The 12529-nt window shown below is 50.1% G+C and overlaps 5 protein-coding genes across 5 annotated transcripts, besides 31 other annotated features; all 5 read left to right on the top strand.

Moving 5' to 3' along the window:
- Positions 1 to 1934, top strand: Tc00.1047053504423.40 (mitotubule-associated protein Gb4, putative; the record flags this gene model as incomplete). Its single annotated transcript, XM_802125.1, has 1 exon — positions 1 to 1934. A coding segment is annotated over one exon (1934 nt), but the record flags the coding sequence as incomplete, so codon positions are not given.
- Positions 1 to 8763: a sequence feature (heterozygous, Esmeraldo-like haplotype).
- Positions 2760 to 2795: a sequence feature (A-rich).
- Positions 2874 to 2895: a microsatellite.
- Positions 2933 to 2953: a microsatellite.
- Positions 3037 to 3067: a microsatellite.
- Positions 3236 to 3277: a sequence feature (A-rich).
- Positions 3383 to 3456: a sequence feature (T-rich).
- Positions 3476 to 3498: a microsatellite.
- Tc00.1047053504423.30 (hypothetical protein, conserved) lies at positions 3521 to 5986 on the top strand (the record flags this gene model as incomplete). Its single annotated transcript, XM_802124.1, has 1 exon — positions 3521 to 5986. One exon carries the CDS (start codon positions 3521 to 3523, stop codon positions 5984 to 5986), a length of 2466 nt encoding a protein of 821 aa, XP_807217.1.
- Positions 6216 to 6243: a microsatellite.
- Positions 6418 to 6443: a microsatellite.
- Positions 6613 to 6663: a microsatellite.
- Positions 6688 to 6718: a microsatellite.
- Positions 6734 to 6759: a sequence feature (AT_rich).
- Positions 6831 to 6865: a microsatellite.
- Positions 6931 to 6963: a sequence feature (AT_rich).
- Positions 7001 to 7043: a microsatellite.
- On the top strand, positions 7338 to 8546 carry Tc00.1047053504423.20 (electon transport protein SCO1/SCO2, putative; the record flags this gene model as incomplete). Its single annotated transcript, XM_802123.1, has 1 exon — positions 7338 to 8546. One exon carries the CDS (start codon positions 7338 to 7340, stop codon positions 8544 to 8546), a length of 1209 nt encoding a protein of 402 aa, XP_807216.1.
- Positions 8584 to 8667: a sequence feature (CT-rich).
- Positions 8764 to 8859: a sequence feature (areas merged during assembly that could not be assigned to a particular haplotype. This can correspond to areas where the two haplotypes were merged or to regions with more than two copies in the genome that were merged during assembly.).
- Positions 8860 to 11046: a sequence feature (haploid, Esmeraldo-like haplotype).
- Positions 9147 to 9740, top strand: Tc00.1047053504423.15 (hypothetical protein, conserved; the record flags this gene model as incomplete). Its single annotated transcript, XM_802126.1, has 1 exon — positions 9147 to 9740. The coding sequence occupies one exon, from the start codon at positions 9147 to 9149 to the stop codon at positions 9738 to 9740; it is 594 nt and encodes a 197-aa protein (XP_807219.1).
- Positions 9820 to 9848: a microsatellite.
- Positions 9894 to 9939: a microsatellite.
- Positions 10085 to 10124: a microsatellite.
- Positions 10385 to 10425: a sequence feature (A-rich).
- Positions 10454 to 10495: a sequence feature (GA-rich).
- Positions 10516 to 10566: a microsatellite.
- Positions 10749 to 10787: a microsatellite.
- Positions 10834 to 10861: a microsatellite.
- Positions 11047 to 12529: a sequence feature (heterozygous, Esmeraldo-like haplotype).
- Positions 11576 to 11623: a microsatellite.
- Positions 11658 to 12293, top strand: Tc00.1047053504423.10 (hypothetical protein, conserved; the record flags this gene model as incomplete). The annotated part of the gene is made up of 1 exon (XM_802122.1): positions 11658 to 12293. One exon carries the CDS (start codon positions 11658 to 11660, stop codon positions 12291 to 12293), a length of 636 nt encoding a protein of 211 aa, XP_807215.1.
- Positions 12299 to 12337: a microsatellite.
- Positions 12424 to 12498: a microsatellite.

Here is a 12529-nt window from a genome sequence, read left to right as displayed (position 1 = left end):
GGCGCTGTATGAGCCGCGGCCCCTGGGAGGAGGAAAAGAAGGTTGTTACGACGCACGAGCTTGGCTTTGAGGGCGAGGACTGGGACTACGTGCTGGAGCGGCGGCGCACGGAGGTGAAGGACGTGCTGGCCGTCGAGACGGCGCGGGCGTTGGGGCTCGGGCGTGAGGACGTGCTGGAGGTGGAGGTCGACGCAGTGCCTCGGGGCCTCATTGCGTTTGTCACGGTCCGTCATCCATCACTGCTGAGCGACCGCCAGGTGGAAGAGACGCTGGCGCGCTGCGAGTACAAGAATTTGTGGGCGCTGTACGAGACGCGGCCATTGGAGTCGTCAGTGCTGATGAGGCGGTTTGAGGGCGACGACTGGGACCTCGTGGTTGACAACAACCGCAAGAAGCTTGAGGACGCGTTCAGCAGGGAGACGGCCGCCGCACTGGGCGTGTCGCCGAGCCAGGTTGTGCTTCTGGACTGCAGGGTTGGCAGTCTTCTTATGGTATTCAAGGTGCTTGGATGCGCCATGAGCGACGCAGAGATCACGGAACGGACCGAGGCGCACCCGTACGACGAGGTGCATGCACTGTACAGGCCACGCATACGCTCCTTTGAAGGCGTCGACGCAGCAGCGCCCCGCGGCTTCAGGGCCGACGCGGATGAAGTATGGACGAGGAGCCGCGTGGAGTTTGAGGGCGAGGACTGGGACTACGTGCTGGCGATGAGGGAGGCGGATCTGCTGCGTGCGTTTTCGAACGCGACGGCCGAGGCGTTTGGAGTGGATGAGGACCACGTGCGCGATGTGTCGGCGAGGTACGTTGCTGGTAACTTGCACTTTGACTTCGAGCTGAGGCGCCCTGCGGCGCTGACGAAGGCTGATGTAAATGCGCGGTTGAAGGAGTGTGCGTATGCGGCCGTGTGGGCGCTGTATGAGCCGCGGCCCCTGGAGGAGGAAAAGAAGGTTGTTACGACGCACGAGCTTGGCTTTGAGGGCGAGGACTGGGACTACGTGCTGGAGCGGCGGCGCACGGAGGTGAAGGACGTGCTGGCCGTCGAGACGGCGCGGGCGTTGGGGCTCGGGCGTGAGGACGTGCTGGAGGTGGAGGTCGACGCAGTGCCTCGGGGCCTCATTGCGTTTGTCACGGTCCGTCATCCATCACTGCTGAGCGACCGCCAGGTGGAAGAGACGCTGGCGCGCTGCGAGTACAAGAATTTGTGGGCGCTGTACGAGACGCGGCCATTGGAGTCGTCAGTGCTGATGAGGCGGTTTGAGGGCGACGACTGGGACCTCGTGGTTGACAACAACCGCAGGAAGCTTGAGGACGCGTTCAGCAGGGAGACGGCCGCCGCACTGGGCGTGTCGCCGAGCCAGGTTGTGCTTCTGGACTGCAAGGTTGGCAGTCTTCTTATGGTATTCAAGGTGCTTGGATGCGCCATGAGCGACGCAGAGATCACGGAACGGACCGAGGCGCACCCGTACGACGAGGTGCATGCACTGTACAGGCCACGCATACGCTCCTTTGAAGGCGTCGACGCAGCAGCGCCCCGCGGCTTCAGGGCCGACGCGGATGAAGTATGGACGAGGAGCCGCGTGGAGTTTGAGGGCGAGGACTGGGACTACGTGCTGGCGATGAGGGAGGCGGATCTGCTGCGTGCGTTTTCGAACGCGACGGCCGAGGCGTTTGGAGTGGATGAGGACCACGTGCGCGATGTGTCGGCGAGGTACGTTGCTGGTAACTTGCACTTTGACTTCGAGCTGAGGCGCCCTGCGGCGCTGACGAAGGCTGATGTAAATGCGCGGTTGAAGGAGTGTGCGTATGCGGCCGTGTGGGCGCTGTATGAGCCGCGGCCCTGGAGGAGGAAAAGAAGGTTGTTACGACGCACGAGCTTGGCTTTGAGGGCGAGGACTGGGACTACGTGCTGGAGCGGCGGCGCACGGAGGTGAAGGACGTGCTGGCCGTCGAGACGGCGCGGGCGTTGGGGCTCGGGCGTGAGGACGTGCTGGAGGTGGAGGTCGACGCAGTGCCTCGGGGCCTCATTGCGTTTGTCACGGTCCGTCATCCATCACTGCTGAGCGACCGCCAGGTGGAAGAGACGCTGGCGCGCTGCGAGTACAAGAATTTGTGGGCGCTGTACGAGACGCGGCCATTGGAGTCGTCAGGTGCCGTAAGACCCAGGTTGATTGTTGCGGAAGAGGTTGAGGCGGAGTTGGATTCGATAACGTTTTTGCGTAATGCTCTTCGTCGTGCTAGAAGGGAGCGTGACGAGTATTTGGCTTTGCTTGATCCGTTACTTGGTTTGCGTGGCGAGCGGCAGAGAATTCTTGATTCGCTTGATGCCGGTTAGTGTGTAGACTTTTCTGTTGTGGTTATATATATATATATATTTCTTGTTGCCGTTGTTGTTGGGGCTGGAGGATGTGGGGAATATTCGTGTGTGTGTTTTTGTCTTGGGTGTCGATGTATGACTTATGCGGGGACCCTCGTTAGCTGTTATGAGGCCGATGTATGTGTTGATGTGTCTGGGCGGGTGAAATTGTAAAGCGGAGGGGAGGGATGCTGAATTGGGGCGGTGGGTACCCACACAGTCACATGTAATGAGAATGGGTTTATATTTTTATATTTATGTGTTTGTTTGTGTTTGTCCGCATTGTTTTTCTTACAAAGAACTCTTTTTTTTTTTTTAATACCATGCTATATTGTGCGCATCCGTGTGTGTGGCTGCTTTTCATGTATTTCAATGGTGTGCCACTGTGGATGTTTGTGTGGGCCTGTTCTTTTTTTTTTTTTTCTTTTCTCTCTTTCTCCCCTTATATATATATATATATATCCGTGTTTAATATTTATCATTCTTCGTGTGTTCATTGGGGACAAAAATGGCCGCGTTTTTTTTTTTTTTTTTTTTTTACTTACACGGAGACATGTAGATGCATATCCCCTCCTGCTCTCTCTCTCTCTCTCTCTCCTTTATGATGTATGCATTTTGGGGAGAGAGGAGGAAGAAGGAAGGAATGAGGAGGGATGGCCGTAGCGCCTCATTTATTTTGATTCTTCTTTTCTTTTTTTTTTTTTTTTTTTTGCAATCTCCTGCAGGAACAAAAAGGAAAAACAAAAACAAACAAACAAAAGGAGTGCATGACGGCATGTGTATGTTATGCATGCGTGTAAGAATGGACGAGGGTGCAGAGTGTGTGTGTGTGTCGGGGGGATGAGGAGTCTGTTGTTATGTGAAGTTTAACTGAAGCGGTCTCTTCTTTTCTTCTTTTTTTTTTTTTATTTATTTCTTTCCATCTTTGTGAAAAATGTCTGGTGCACGCACGATCACAACTTTGATCCCCCACCTCGGGCAGAAGCGTCAGCGAAGCATAAAACGACATTACAACAGTAAAAGCATAAAACAAAAAAAAAAAGAGAAAGAGAAAGAAAGAAAGAAAAGGAAAGGAAAAAAAAGAACAACAACAACAAAAAGGAAGGCAATTGGTAAGACATATATATATATATATATATATACTGGAGAAAAAAAAAAAGAGGGATGGCGGCTGCAAAGACGGAATTGGCAATGGAGTTAAATGATGTTGTCTGCTTTGAGCGCCTGTGCGCCGACCGGGAGTGGCGGAACACACTCGGGAAGGTGATTGGTTTCCCCACGTCAACACATGTACGTGTGGAACTCTTTGAGCGCGCGGAGCAGACCAACCACTCCGTGTCTATCGTGGATGAAAAACTGCAGGAGATGGCCACAGACACCGGCAAGTTGGCCGTGTGGGAGGAAAAGCTGGAGTTGGACCACCAGCTCCAGCAGGCGGTGGAGGAGGAAGACAAGGCATCAGAGAAACTTTTCAAGTTGCGGGATACCACGCAGCAACGACAGTCAAAGGCGTCAGCCCGCGTACGCGAGACGATGGAGGCGCTCGATGAGGCTCGTAAAGCCATGACCCGTGTCCCACCACGTCAGTGGCGTGACGTGCGAGCTCCGGGTCGTCCGACGGAGTCTCTCGTGTCCATCTGCCGTGCCGTCATGCTGGCGCTGCAGGAGGACCGCGTCAAGAGCTGGGATGGGATGCAGGCCGTTATGCGACAACAAAACTTCACGGAGCGACTGATGCACCTGGACTGCACCGTCACACCACTGCCACTCGCACGTAGGAAGAAGATTGTGGCGGAACTCGGCGTGTTTCGACGCGAATTACACGGCGGCAACAGCGGCGGAGAAATTGGGCGCCGCGAACCCTCAAAACTGAATCGTCAGCCTTCCGCCGCGCATGCGACCCAAATTGAGATGGCTATGCGAGATTGGTTACTGGCCCAGGTCGCCTGTTCGGAGGCACGTGAGGCGGAGGAGCACGTTGTGGATGATTCCTTTTTGGAGTATCAGGAACAAACCAATCTTGTGCGTGAGGTTAATAGCATGCGTGAAAACATCTCCACGCTCAAAGAAAAAATTCTGGAGAAGAAGCTTGCCATCTGCGGCGACACACCACTTGCCGCACTACTAATAAAGGATGCCGAAGCCTCCAAGGACACCATGTTCTTCAAGTGCATGTCGAATGGTCGTCATGTCACGGAGATGCTTTTGCGCAGCAGCGTGTTGGTTGTCTTTGGGGCCAAAATGGAAGAACAGCTGGAGGATGACGAGAATGCCTTATTTTTGTCTCTTACTCCGGAAGAGGTTATGCAGCTACGGGATGCCGCGCGAGCAGCAAACGAAGTGCACGACCTGGAGGAGATTGAGGCTCTGTACGCTTTGAGCGTGCGTGAGGAGGAAGAGATGCAGGAGTTGAAGACACGCATGGAGGAGTTACGCCATAAGGAGAACTTCACTGAGGACGACGAGGAGGAGATGCGACAGCTCGATGCCGCTCTCACTGATGTGGTGCGGCGCCATGAGACGACGCAGTGGCGTATTCGCCACCTCCGGGCTTTAGGCCGCGACAAACGCTTCCTGAAGGTCCGTGATGTGCAGGATGATATGGTGTACTCGGAGCTGAACCTCGCCTTTTCGGGTGACAAGTGGGGAGTACTTCTTGCGAATACAGAGTATCTCATGATGGTGGAGACGGCCCTTTGCAACGATCTCTCTTATGCCCTTGGGCTGCCACCTGGGAACATGAGTAACTTCCGTTTTGCCATTAAGTCGCTCTTGGTGAAACTCACCGTAAAGCACAGCAGGGACGTGACGGCCGAGCAGCTGCAGGCTCTTGCCAATGAGTCGGAATTCTTAGGACTCCGCGGTTTATACGAACGTATCACGTTCAGAAAGTCATACCCGCTCAACACGCCGTCGCAGCGGCTGGAGTACGAAGAGGTGTTGCGTATGCAGCGTATTAAGGAGAACTTTGCAGGGGCGGGACTGCCGGAGAAACTGGAGGACTTTGCCGATGACAGTGAAGGTGAAACCGACGATGAGAACTACCGACGCCCAGTCGTGGAGATTGCAACGGTGCGCTACGAGTACGGTCTTGAGGCGCGATACGGCTACCCGACTCTGGCACACGTGGGTGTCCCTGCCGGGTTTGAGGCTTTGTTCGAAGAGGGTAGGACACAACTGAGGGCAGCCATGTATCCAGAAGAGGAGGAGGAAGCGGCAGAGGCGGTGGAGGATGCGGCCGTCGAGGATGCAGAAGAGAAGCTGGACATTGTCGAGAAGGAGCCCACGGCGGAAGAGCCTTTGAGAAACACGGAGGCCGAAGCAACCGCAGTGGAGGCTGAGGATGTGCACGCCGTTCATACCGATCACGTCGATGCCGCTGACCATTTCGAGCACGCCGAACACGCTGACCATGCCGAGCACGCCGAACACAGTGAGCACGCCGAACACGCTGACCATGCCGAGCACACCGAACACACTGAGCACGCAGAACACACCGAACACAGTGAGCATGTCGATTCTGTCGGGAGCGCCGAAGGTTTCTTGGAACCCAAGGAGACGCTAGAAGCGCCGAAGGATGGAGAAAAGAGGGATCCGGACAGCCAGGACAAAGAGACACACGAGCTGTAGCTTTTATGATGGAGATCCCTCTACGTGTTTATGTGGCATGTATATGTATGCATTTATGGTGGCCCTGTGCGGCTCACTGCTTCTTTTCGGTCCAGCCACCTTTTTGGGTGCCCGTCGGACGGCCATGAGGAATAGAGAACATGGGGAGGAACAAGAGTCGAAACAGAAGCAATCAGAATTTATGTATTTGGGGACAAGCAATTGAGAGGAAAACAAACCAAACCAAACCAAAAAAAAAAAAAAAAAAATAAAACAAAGTAAGAGGTATAAAAGAAGGTTAGAAATTAACGGACTGTGATGTTGATGAAATATGTATTTTTCCATTGTGAATTTGACCTTGTTTCCGTCACCCGCTGAGTTGCTGTCTGCATTTCATGAAGACAGTTTACTTTCCCCCCCATTTCCCCCCCATTTCCTTCCCCACCAGACGAAACAACAACAACAACAACAACAACAAAAAAGAAGCAATAATAAAATTAAGTTGACAACCGCGCGTGGGGAATATGTGGGGAGGGACTCAAAAGGGAGAGAGGAGGAAGATACATGCATATAAGTGAATGAGAAGAGGGAGGGGGTGAGGGAGGGAGATGAACGAAGAACATGAGAGTGAAGCTATGATGTACCCAAAGAAGAAGAAGAAGAAGAAGAAGCAAAAAAAAAAAAAAAAAAAAGAAAAACTATTTTAATCCAGTTGATAACGATTTTCTTTTTTTTTTTTTTTTTTGTTTGTTTATGATACCCGTGTGGTTTTTTTTTTTTTTTTAATTTATTTACTTTCAAGAGACGTGCCTCCAACAGCGCGACACGCAAACGTTATTTGCTTTCCCGTTAACACTGTAGTGAGAAAAAAGAAAAACAAAAAAAGAAAAAAAAAGAAAAGGAAGGAGGGGTTTGTAGGGGGAAAGGGGGAAGGAAATATTAGTATTCCTGTATGTCATTCTAGGTAAATAAATAAATAAATATATATATATATTTATGTGCCTGTTGTTGTCGTTCTTAATTTACAGGACCCGCGTGTGTGTGTGTGTGTGTGTGTGTGTGTTTGAGTGTGTGTATGAGTACTTGTGCATTCTTTTTTTTTTCTCTTGTTGTATTGGCATTTTTGCTGACCTTTTCTTTTTGTATTGGATACGCGTGAATGTGCCAAACTCTCGTTAGCTTCCGTTCCTCCACCGCAGCAAAACGGTCAAATAGGATACATCTCGGTAGATTGTCATCAGTTTGTTGGCTGCAGGGAGGCATATTAGGAAGTGTGTGTGAGTGTGCGTCTCTTTCTTCTGGGAGTGACGAGCGCTCAGCACGGATTTTATCTGTACGCATCAAACGGAAACAGAGAGGCAAAACATAGAGGATGTTTAGGAGGGGGTGGGGGCTGCTTGCTGCAAGCCACACTACACGTCGCGTTACGATCACAGCGCTGTGGTGCGCCAAACGGAAGTACGGTCGGATGTGGGAGCCCACTTGCGGAACACGCAGGAGGACGACGGTGACTTTTTCAAAAATGTGGCGTTGCCGTGACCGCGTTGCGGTGTGTGCGTGGGTGCGTTTGGCGAGTAGTACTTCTGGCGGTAGCAGTGGCAGCAAAGACATTGATGTTGTTGACGAGACAAAACCCATCCACATCCGTGTTGCGGAGGAGAAGGACTCGCAGATTTTCACCATGCAGGATTATATTGAGCGTGAGGAGGCGGAACTGAATGCGTCTAGGTCCCTTGGCCAGAGGCTTTCCGACGCGCGCGACAACCCTGTTTGGATGTTGTGGGCGCTGTTTTTTCTCTCACTCGGTGTGATGACTGTTGTTGTCTCCATTCGAGTGCGGCGCGAGCAGATGCGCTTCGACCCCAAGTTGAGGGCTGTGAAGGCCTTTGACAGTCCCGATGGACCGAGCATTGGTGGCCCCTTCTCGCTTGTCGGCGTGGACGGCCGTCGTTACACGGAGAAGGATTTCCTTGGCAAGTGGTTGTACATCTACTTTGGCTTTACCAACTGCCCAGATGTCTGCCCGGAGGAGATGGCAAAGATGAGCCGCGTTGTGCAGCACTTGGACAAGAAAGTTGGTCGCGACTACTGGCAACCGCTATTTATTTCCCTTGACCCACGCCGTGATACGCCAGAAAAGGTGCGAGAGTACTTAGCTGATTTTAGTCCACGTATTCTCGGCCTTGTGGGAACGCAAGAGGAGGTGGAGGCGGCTGCCCGCGAGTATCGTGTGTACTTTGCCATCCCCGATGAAGAGGGCATGAGCGAGGACGACTACCTCGTTGATCACTCCATCATCATGTACCTCATGGACCCGGAGGGCCGTTTCTGCGACTACACCACGAAGGAGTTTCAGTGGTTTGAGAGCTACAGTAAATTGTTGCGCCGCATGATGGACTATGAACGGGAGAAGGTGCGGAAGCAGCGGGAGCGGGGCGGGGAGCTGCAGCCGGGTGAGAGGGCGGCAAACATGAAGGTGGCAAACATCGCGACGATGTTGGATGAGAGTGCGGCGGCGGTGCCCAGCCGTGAGGAGCTGGAGAATGCCAGACCGCAGCAGGCGATGACAATTCGGCGTTGACGATGAACGGTTCGGAACGTGAAAGGGGTGTGTGGGGGGAAAGGAAAGGAAAGAAGGAAAAAAAAAAAAAGAAATGGGGGAAGGGGTCAAAGAGGAAGAGAGGAGGGGTGGGGGAAGAAGACACATGAAGTGGGAGGCGCCGTCATCGTCATTGTCGTCGTTGTCCGATGTTTCTTCGCTGCTGTTTACCACGTGGTGTACTTCTTTGTTTTTATGCGTCTCTTTCTCTCTTTGTGTGTGTGTGTTTGGTGGGTAGCCACTTCCTTTCCCTGTTCTTTGCGTCTGTCCACTCCAATGAACTGCCCCTTCCTTTCTTCCTTTCTTCCTTTTGACTCTCAACACCGGGGTGTTTCTGCCTGCAGGGCTGCCCGGCCCTGGCACATACACCCACTCCCCATTGAAGGGTCATTTTCTCTACGCACACGCTGATAAATAGGGTGTGACACAAGACTTGAAGAGAAAAAAGAAAAAGAAAAGGGAATTGAGAGGGAAAAGGTACTACTACTAATACGAATACTAATAATAGAAAGACAAGACAAGACAAAAGAAAAATAATAATTGAAAACACCAAACCGCGAGAGGGAAAGTAATTTACATCCAATGGTTGCCATTTATAAGCCGGTATCCGATTGCGTCTGGCATCAAATGCCAATGGACGTACGTGAGCGCATACGTGCCTTTCGTGAAAGGGCCGTCTCACGGGAGCGTTTCCATACGAGGAATGTATGGTCCGCGGATTTTATAAATGCGCCACCTCCCGGCATGGAAGGAAGGAAGCCGGGGCTTGTTGCCTTTCAAGAAAGACCAAAGAGGCCAGAGCTTCTTTCTTTGGGTAATGGGCTTAACGATGGGGGCGTGGCAATTGTGCAGCGATCCTCCTCTATGAGTTCCTCAAAGTTTGGCAAGTCGAGGCACTCGCTCCACTTCCGTGGTGAATTGTGGGAGTCGGTGGTGAAGACAAATCAATTTGGCCTAAAGGCTTCTTTCATTACGGATGTTGTGAATGCGACGGGTTTGGACGGGTCACGGATTGAAGACGTTGCCTTTGTACTTACAAATGTGCTTATTGTCACCTTTACCGTGTCACTTCCGGAAAACCCGGAAAGAATGACGGAAGTTCACGCCGCCCTCCAGCGATGTAACTTCCCACGTACAACGGCAATGTACATGAGGCACCGTCTTGCGTTTTTTTAATAACTCAGTCAATTGGTGCGATGCGGCGCTTCAATGAAGTTTGACGGGTCGCATGTGATGTGAAAAATGGGGTGGCAGTAAAAAAAAAAAAAAAAAAGAAAAAAAAAAGGGCTCTTTCTTTCACTTTCCTCCCTTCCCCCGCCCTGCATTATGATGTATACACATATATATACACATATACACACATTTATATACATATCTGTATGAGCGACCGAGTGAGAAGAAAGGAGGGCGTCTATGTGTGTGTGTGTCTTTGCGTGTATCAAATAAAAAAGAAGGAAAAAAAGGGGCGGGGGTATACATCTCCCACAGCTGTTGCAGGCTCTACACACACACACACACACAGAGGGAGAAAAAGAGAGAGAGAGAGAGAGAGAGAGAGAGTTACATATTTATATTAAATACGAATATATATATTATGTGCTACCACTGCTGTATAACGGGTGTTTACTTTGCCAATGTTCCCTTTTTTTTTTTTGTTGTTGTGTGTGTGCGTGTGTGCCTTGTTTGAAGAACCCCGTGAAGTTGCTCTTTGCTTCTGCTGAGTGTGCTGTGCATTTTAAATACGTCATGTGTGGTGATGCTGCGAGAAGGAAGAGGGAAAAGGGCTTCTTTAAATTGCGATCTGAATGTACTTTTATGCGTTTTTTTTTCTTCTTTCTTCTTTTTTCTTCTTCTGTTTTTTCATTGGCTGGGACGCACCTGTTGTTATGTTTTTTTTTTTCTTTTTAAGTTTCTCTCTTTCTTTCTGTCTTATTGCTTCCCGAAATGTGGGTTTATTCTCTTTTTTTTTTTTTTGTTTTCTTTTCTTTTTTTTTTTTTTTTTGCTTGTGCAACTTTTGGGCGGCTCGATTTATGAATTTTTTGCCGCCGCTGGTTCTGCTGCTGCTTGGAGCTCTACGCATTGGGGTCTCCCGGATTTTTTTTTTCCCTCTTTGAGCCCCGGCTGCTTCATGAAAGAAAAAAAAAAAAGTGGGGTGGGGATGTTGCCTGTGTGCTTTTGTATCCTTTTTTTCTTTTCTTTTTTTTTTTTTTTTTACTCTTTTTCCCCTCATTCCTCTCTCTGTCTTTTTCTGTCTTTTTCTGTCTGTATACATGCACACACACACACACACACACACGTGTATATAATATACACACATGTATAGTGTCATTGCATTAATGGAGGCAAAGGTGTAAATACACGAAGGGAGAAAAAGGGATACGATCAGGAAAAAGTGAAAGAAATATTTATTTTTTTCCCTTTGGGGTTTGTTGTTGCGTATGGAGAGGTGCTGGGAAAACGTCAATGTTAGCATGTCTGCAGCGGCTCAGGGCTGGGGACTCGTCGTGCACCCAGCGCATTCACTGGGCCGCAGCAACACGATGAACCCGCTTCTTCCACGGCGCCATTGATCTCCAAAACATCGTCATGCCAACAATTCATTGATGCGTGGGAATGAACAAACCCGCCGTGACCTCAGCCGGTGGTGGTGGGAGGTGGGGACAGCGGGCTGTGCGTGTGTGACATGCCTCCTGTGGGACCTACTCGTTATCTGCAGTGGGCATTGATTGGGATGCAGAAGGAACACAATGAGAAGTGGAAATGGAACCGTGAGGCGATACTTTTTGGAGGAAATTTTTTTTTTTCTTTTTTTTTAATCATGTCGATGCATCTGTGCGTGTTTACATGATGTCTTATCCCCCCTCTTCCCCCCCCTCCCTCACTTCTCCTCCTTTGCTGTTTTTCTTTTGGGCATGCAGTCCCTGCACAGTGAAAGCCAACTGCCTGGGCGAAGAGTCAAGTGAAGAAAAAAAACAAAGACACACCCACACACAGGCAAATAAGCACCTTTTTTTATTTTATTTTATTTTATTTTTTATTTTTTTTTTATTTTTTATTTAAAAAAAAACAAGGATAAATAAGTACGCCCAACAATGACTGTGAAGAATGCGGCAAAAAGTGGCAAATACGTGTGGCACGCGATGCCTGAGGAGGTGCGCAAGAGCCTAAAAAGGGGCTCTGTGGATGAGACAAATGGAATAAAAATGGGCAAAAAGGGCACCCACGCCACGCCTTCCGAGCCAATCTACATGGAGGTGCCGCCGGATGAAACGCAGCGGAAGGAAAAATCACCACCGCGCGGAATGGCGCTTCCTCATGTATCCACGCCGAATGAAAAGCAGCCAACGCCCATGCCGGGGGAGACGACGAACTCGGGCGACGTGGTTGTTTCGCAAGAATCGGGATGTGTTGGGGTGACGCATGGGACCCAGTCATTGTCGTCTTCACGGACTTTAAAGACGAAGCACGTTCTCCACTTCCGCGGTCCCGGGTGGGAGAAAGTTTTGAGGAAAAACAAAAAGGGGCTCGAAAGCGCCTTTAAGAAGGACGTTTTTGAAGCAACTGGTCTGGAGGCAAGACGTATTGAAGAACTAAAATTTGAGTTTGCAAGCATGCTTATTGTAACATTTGTGGTGCGTCGCGAGAACGATGATGAGGGAACGAGTAAGCTACACAGTGATCTACAGGCATGCGCATTCCCACGTACCGTTTTATTATATAGGAATTAGCCAAGTTTCTTTTTTTTTTTTTTTTTTTTCTTCTTTTTTTCTTTATTATTATGCGCGTACGTAGCACTGGCAATAGGAACACAAATAAAGGTTTATACTGGTTGTCCCAGCCAGTATTCCCGGAAAATTGATATATATATATATATATATAGTATATATATGTGTGTATGTGTCTATGCATTGTATATATATATATATATAAATAGGGCAAAAGAGGCACGGACACACACACACAG

This window comes from Trypanosoma cruzi, genomic scaffold (genome assembly GCF_000209065.1).
Source record: "Trypanosoma cruzi strain CL Brener 1047053512265 genomic scaffold, whole genome shotgun sequence".
Classification (NCBI taxonomy): Eukaryota; Euglenozoa; class Kinetoplastea; order Trypanosomatida; family Trypanosomatidae; genus Trypanosoma; species Trypanosoma cruzi.
This window is presented reverse-complemented; position numbering and strand designations above follow the sequence as displayed.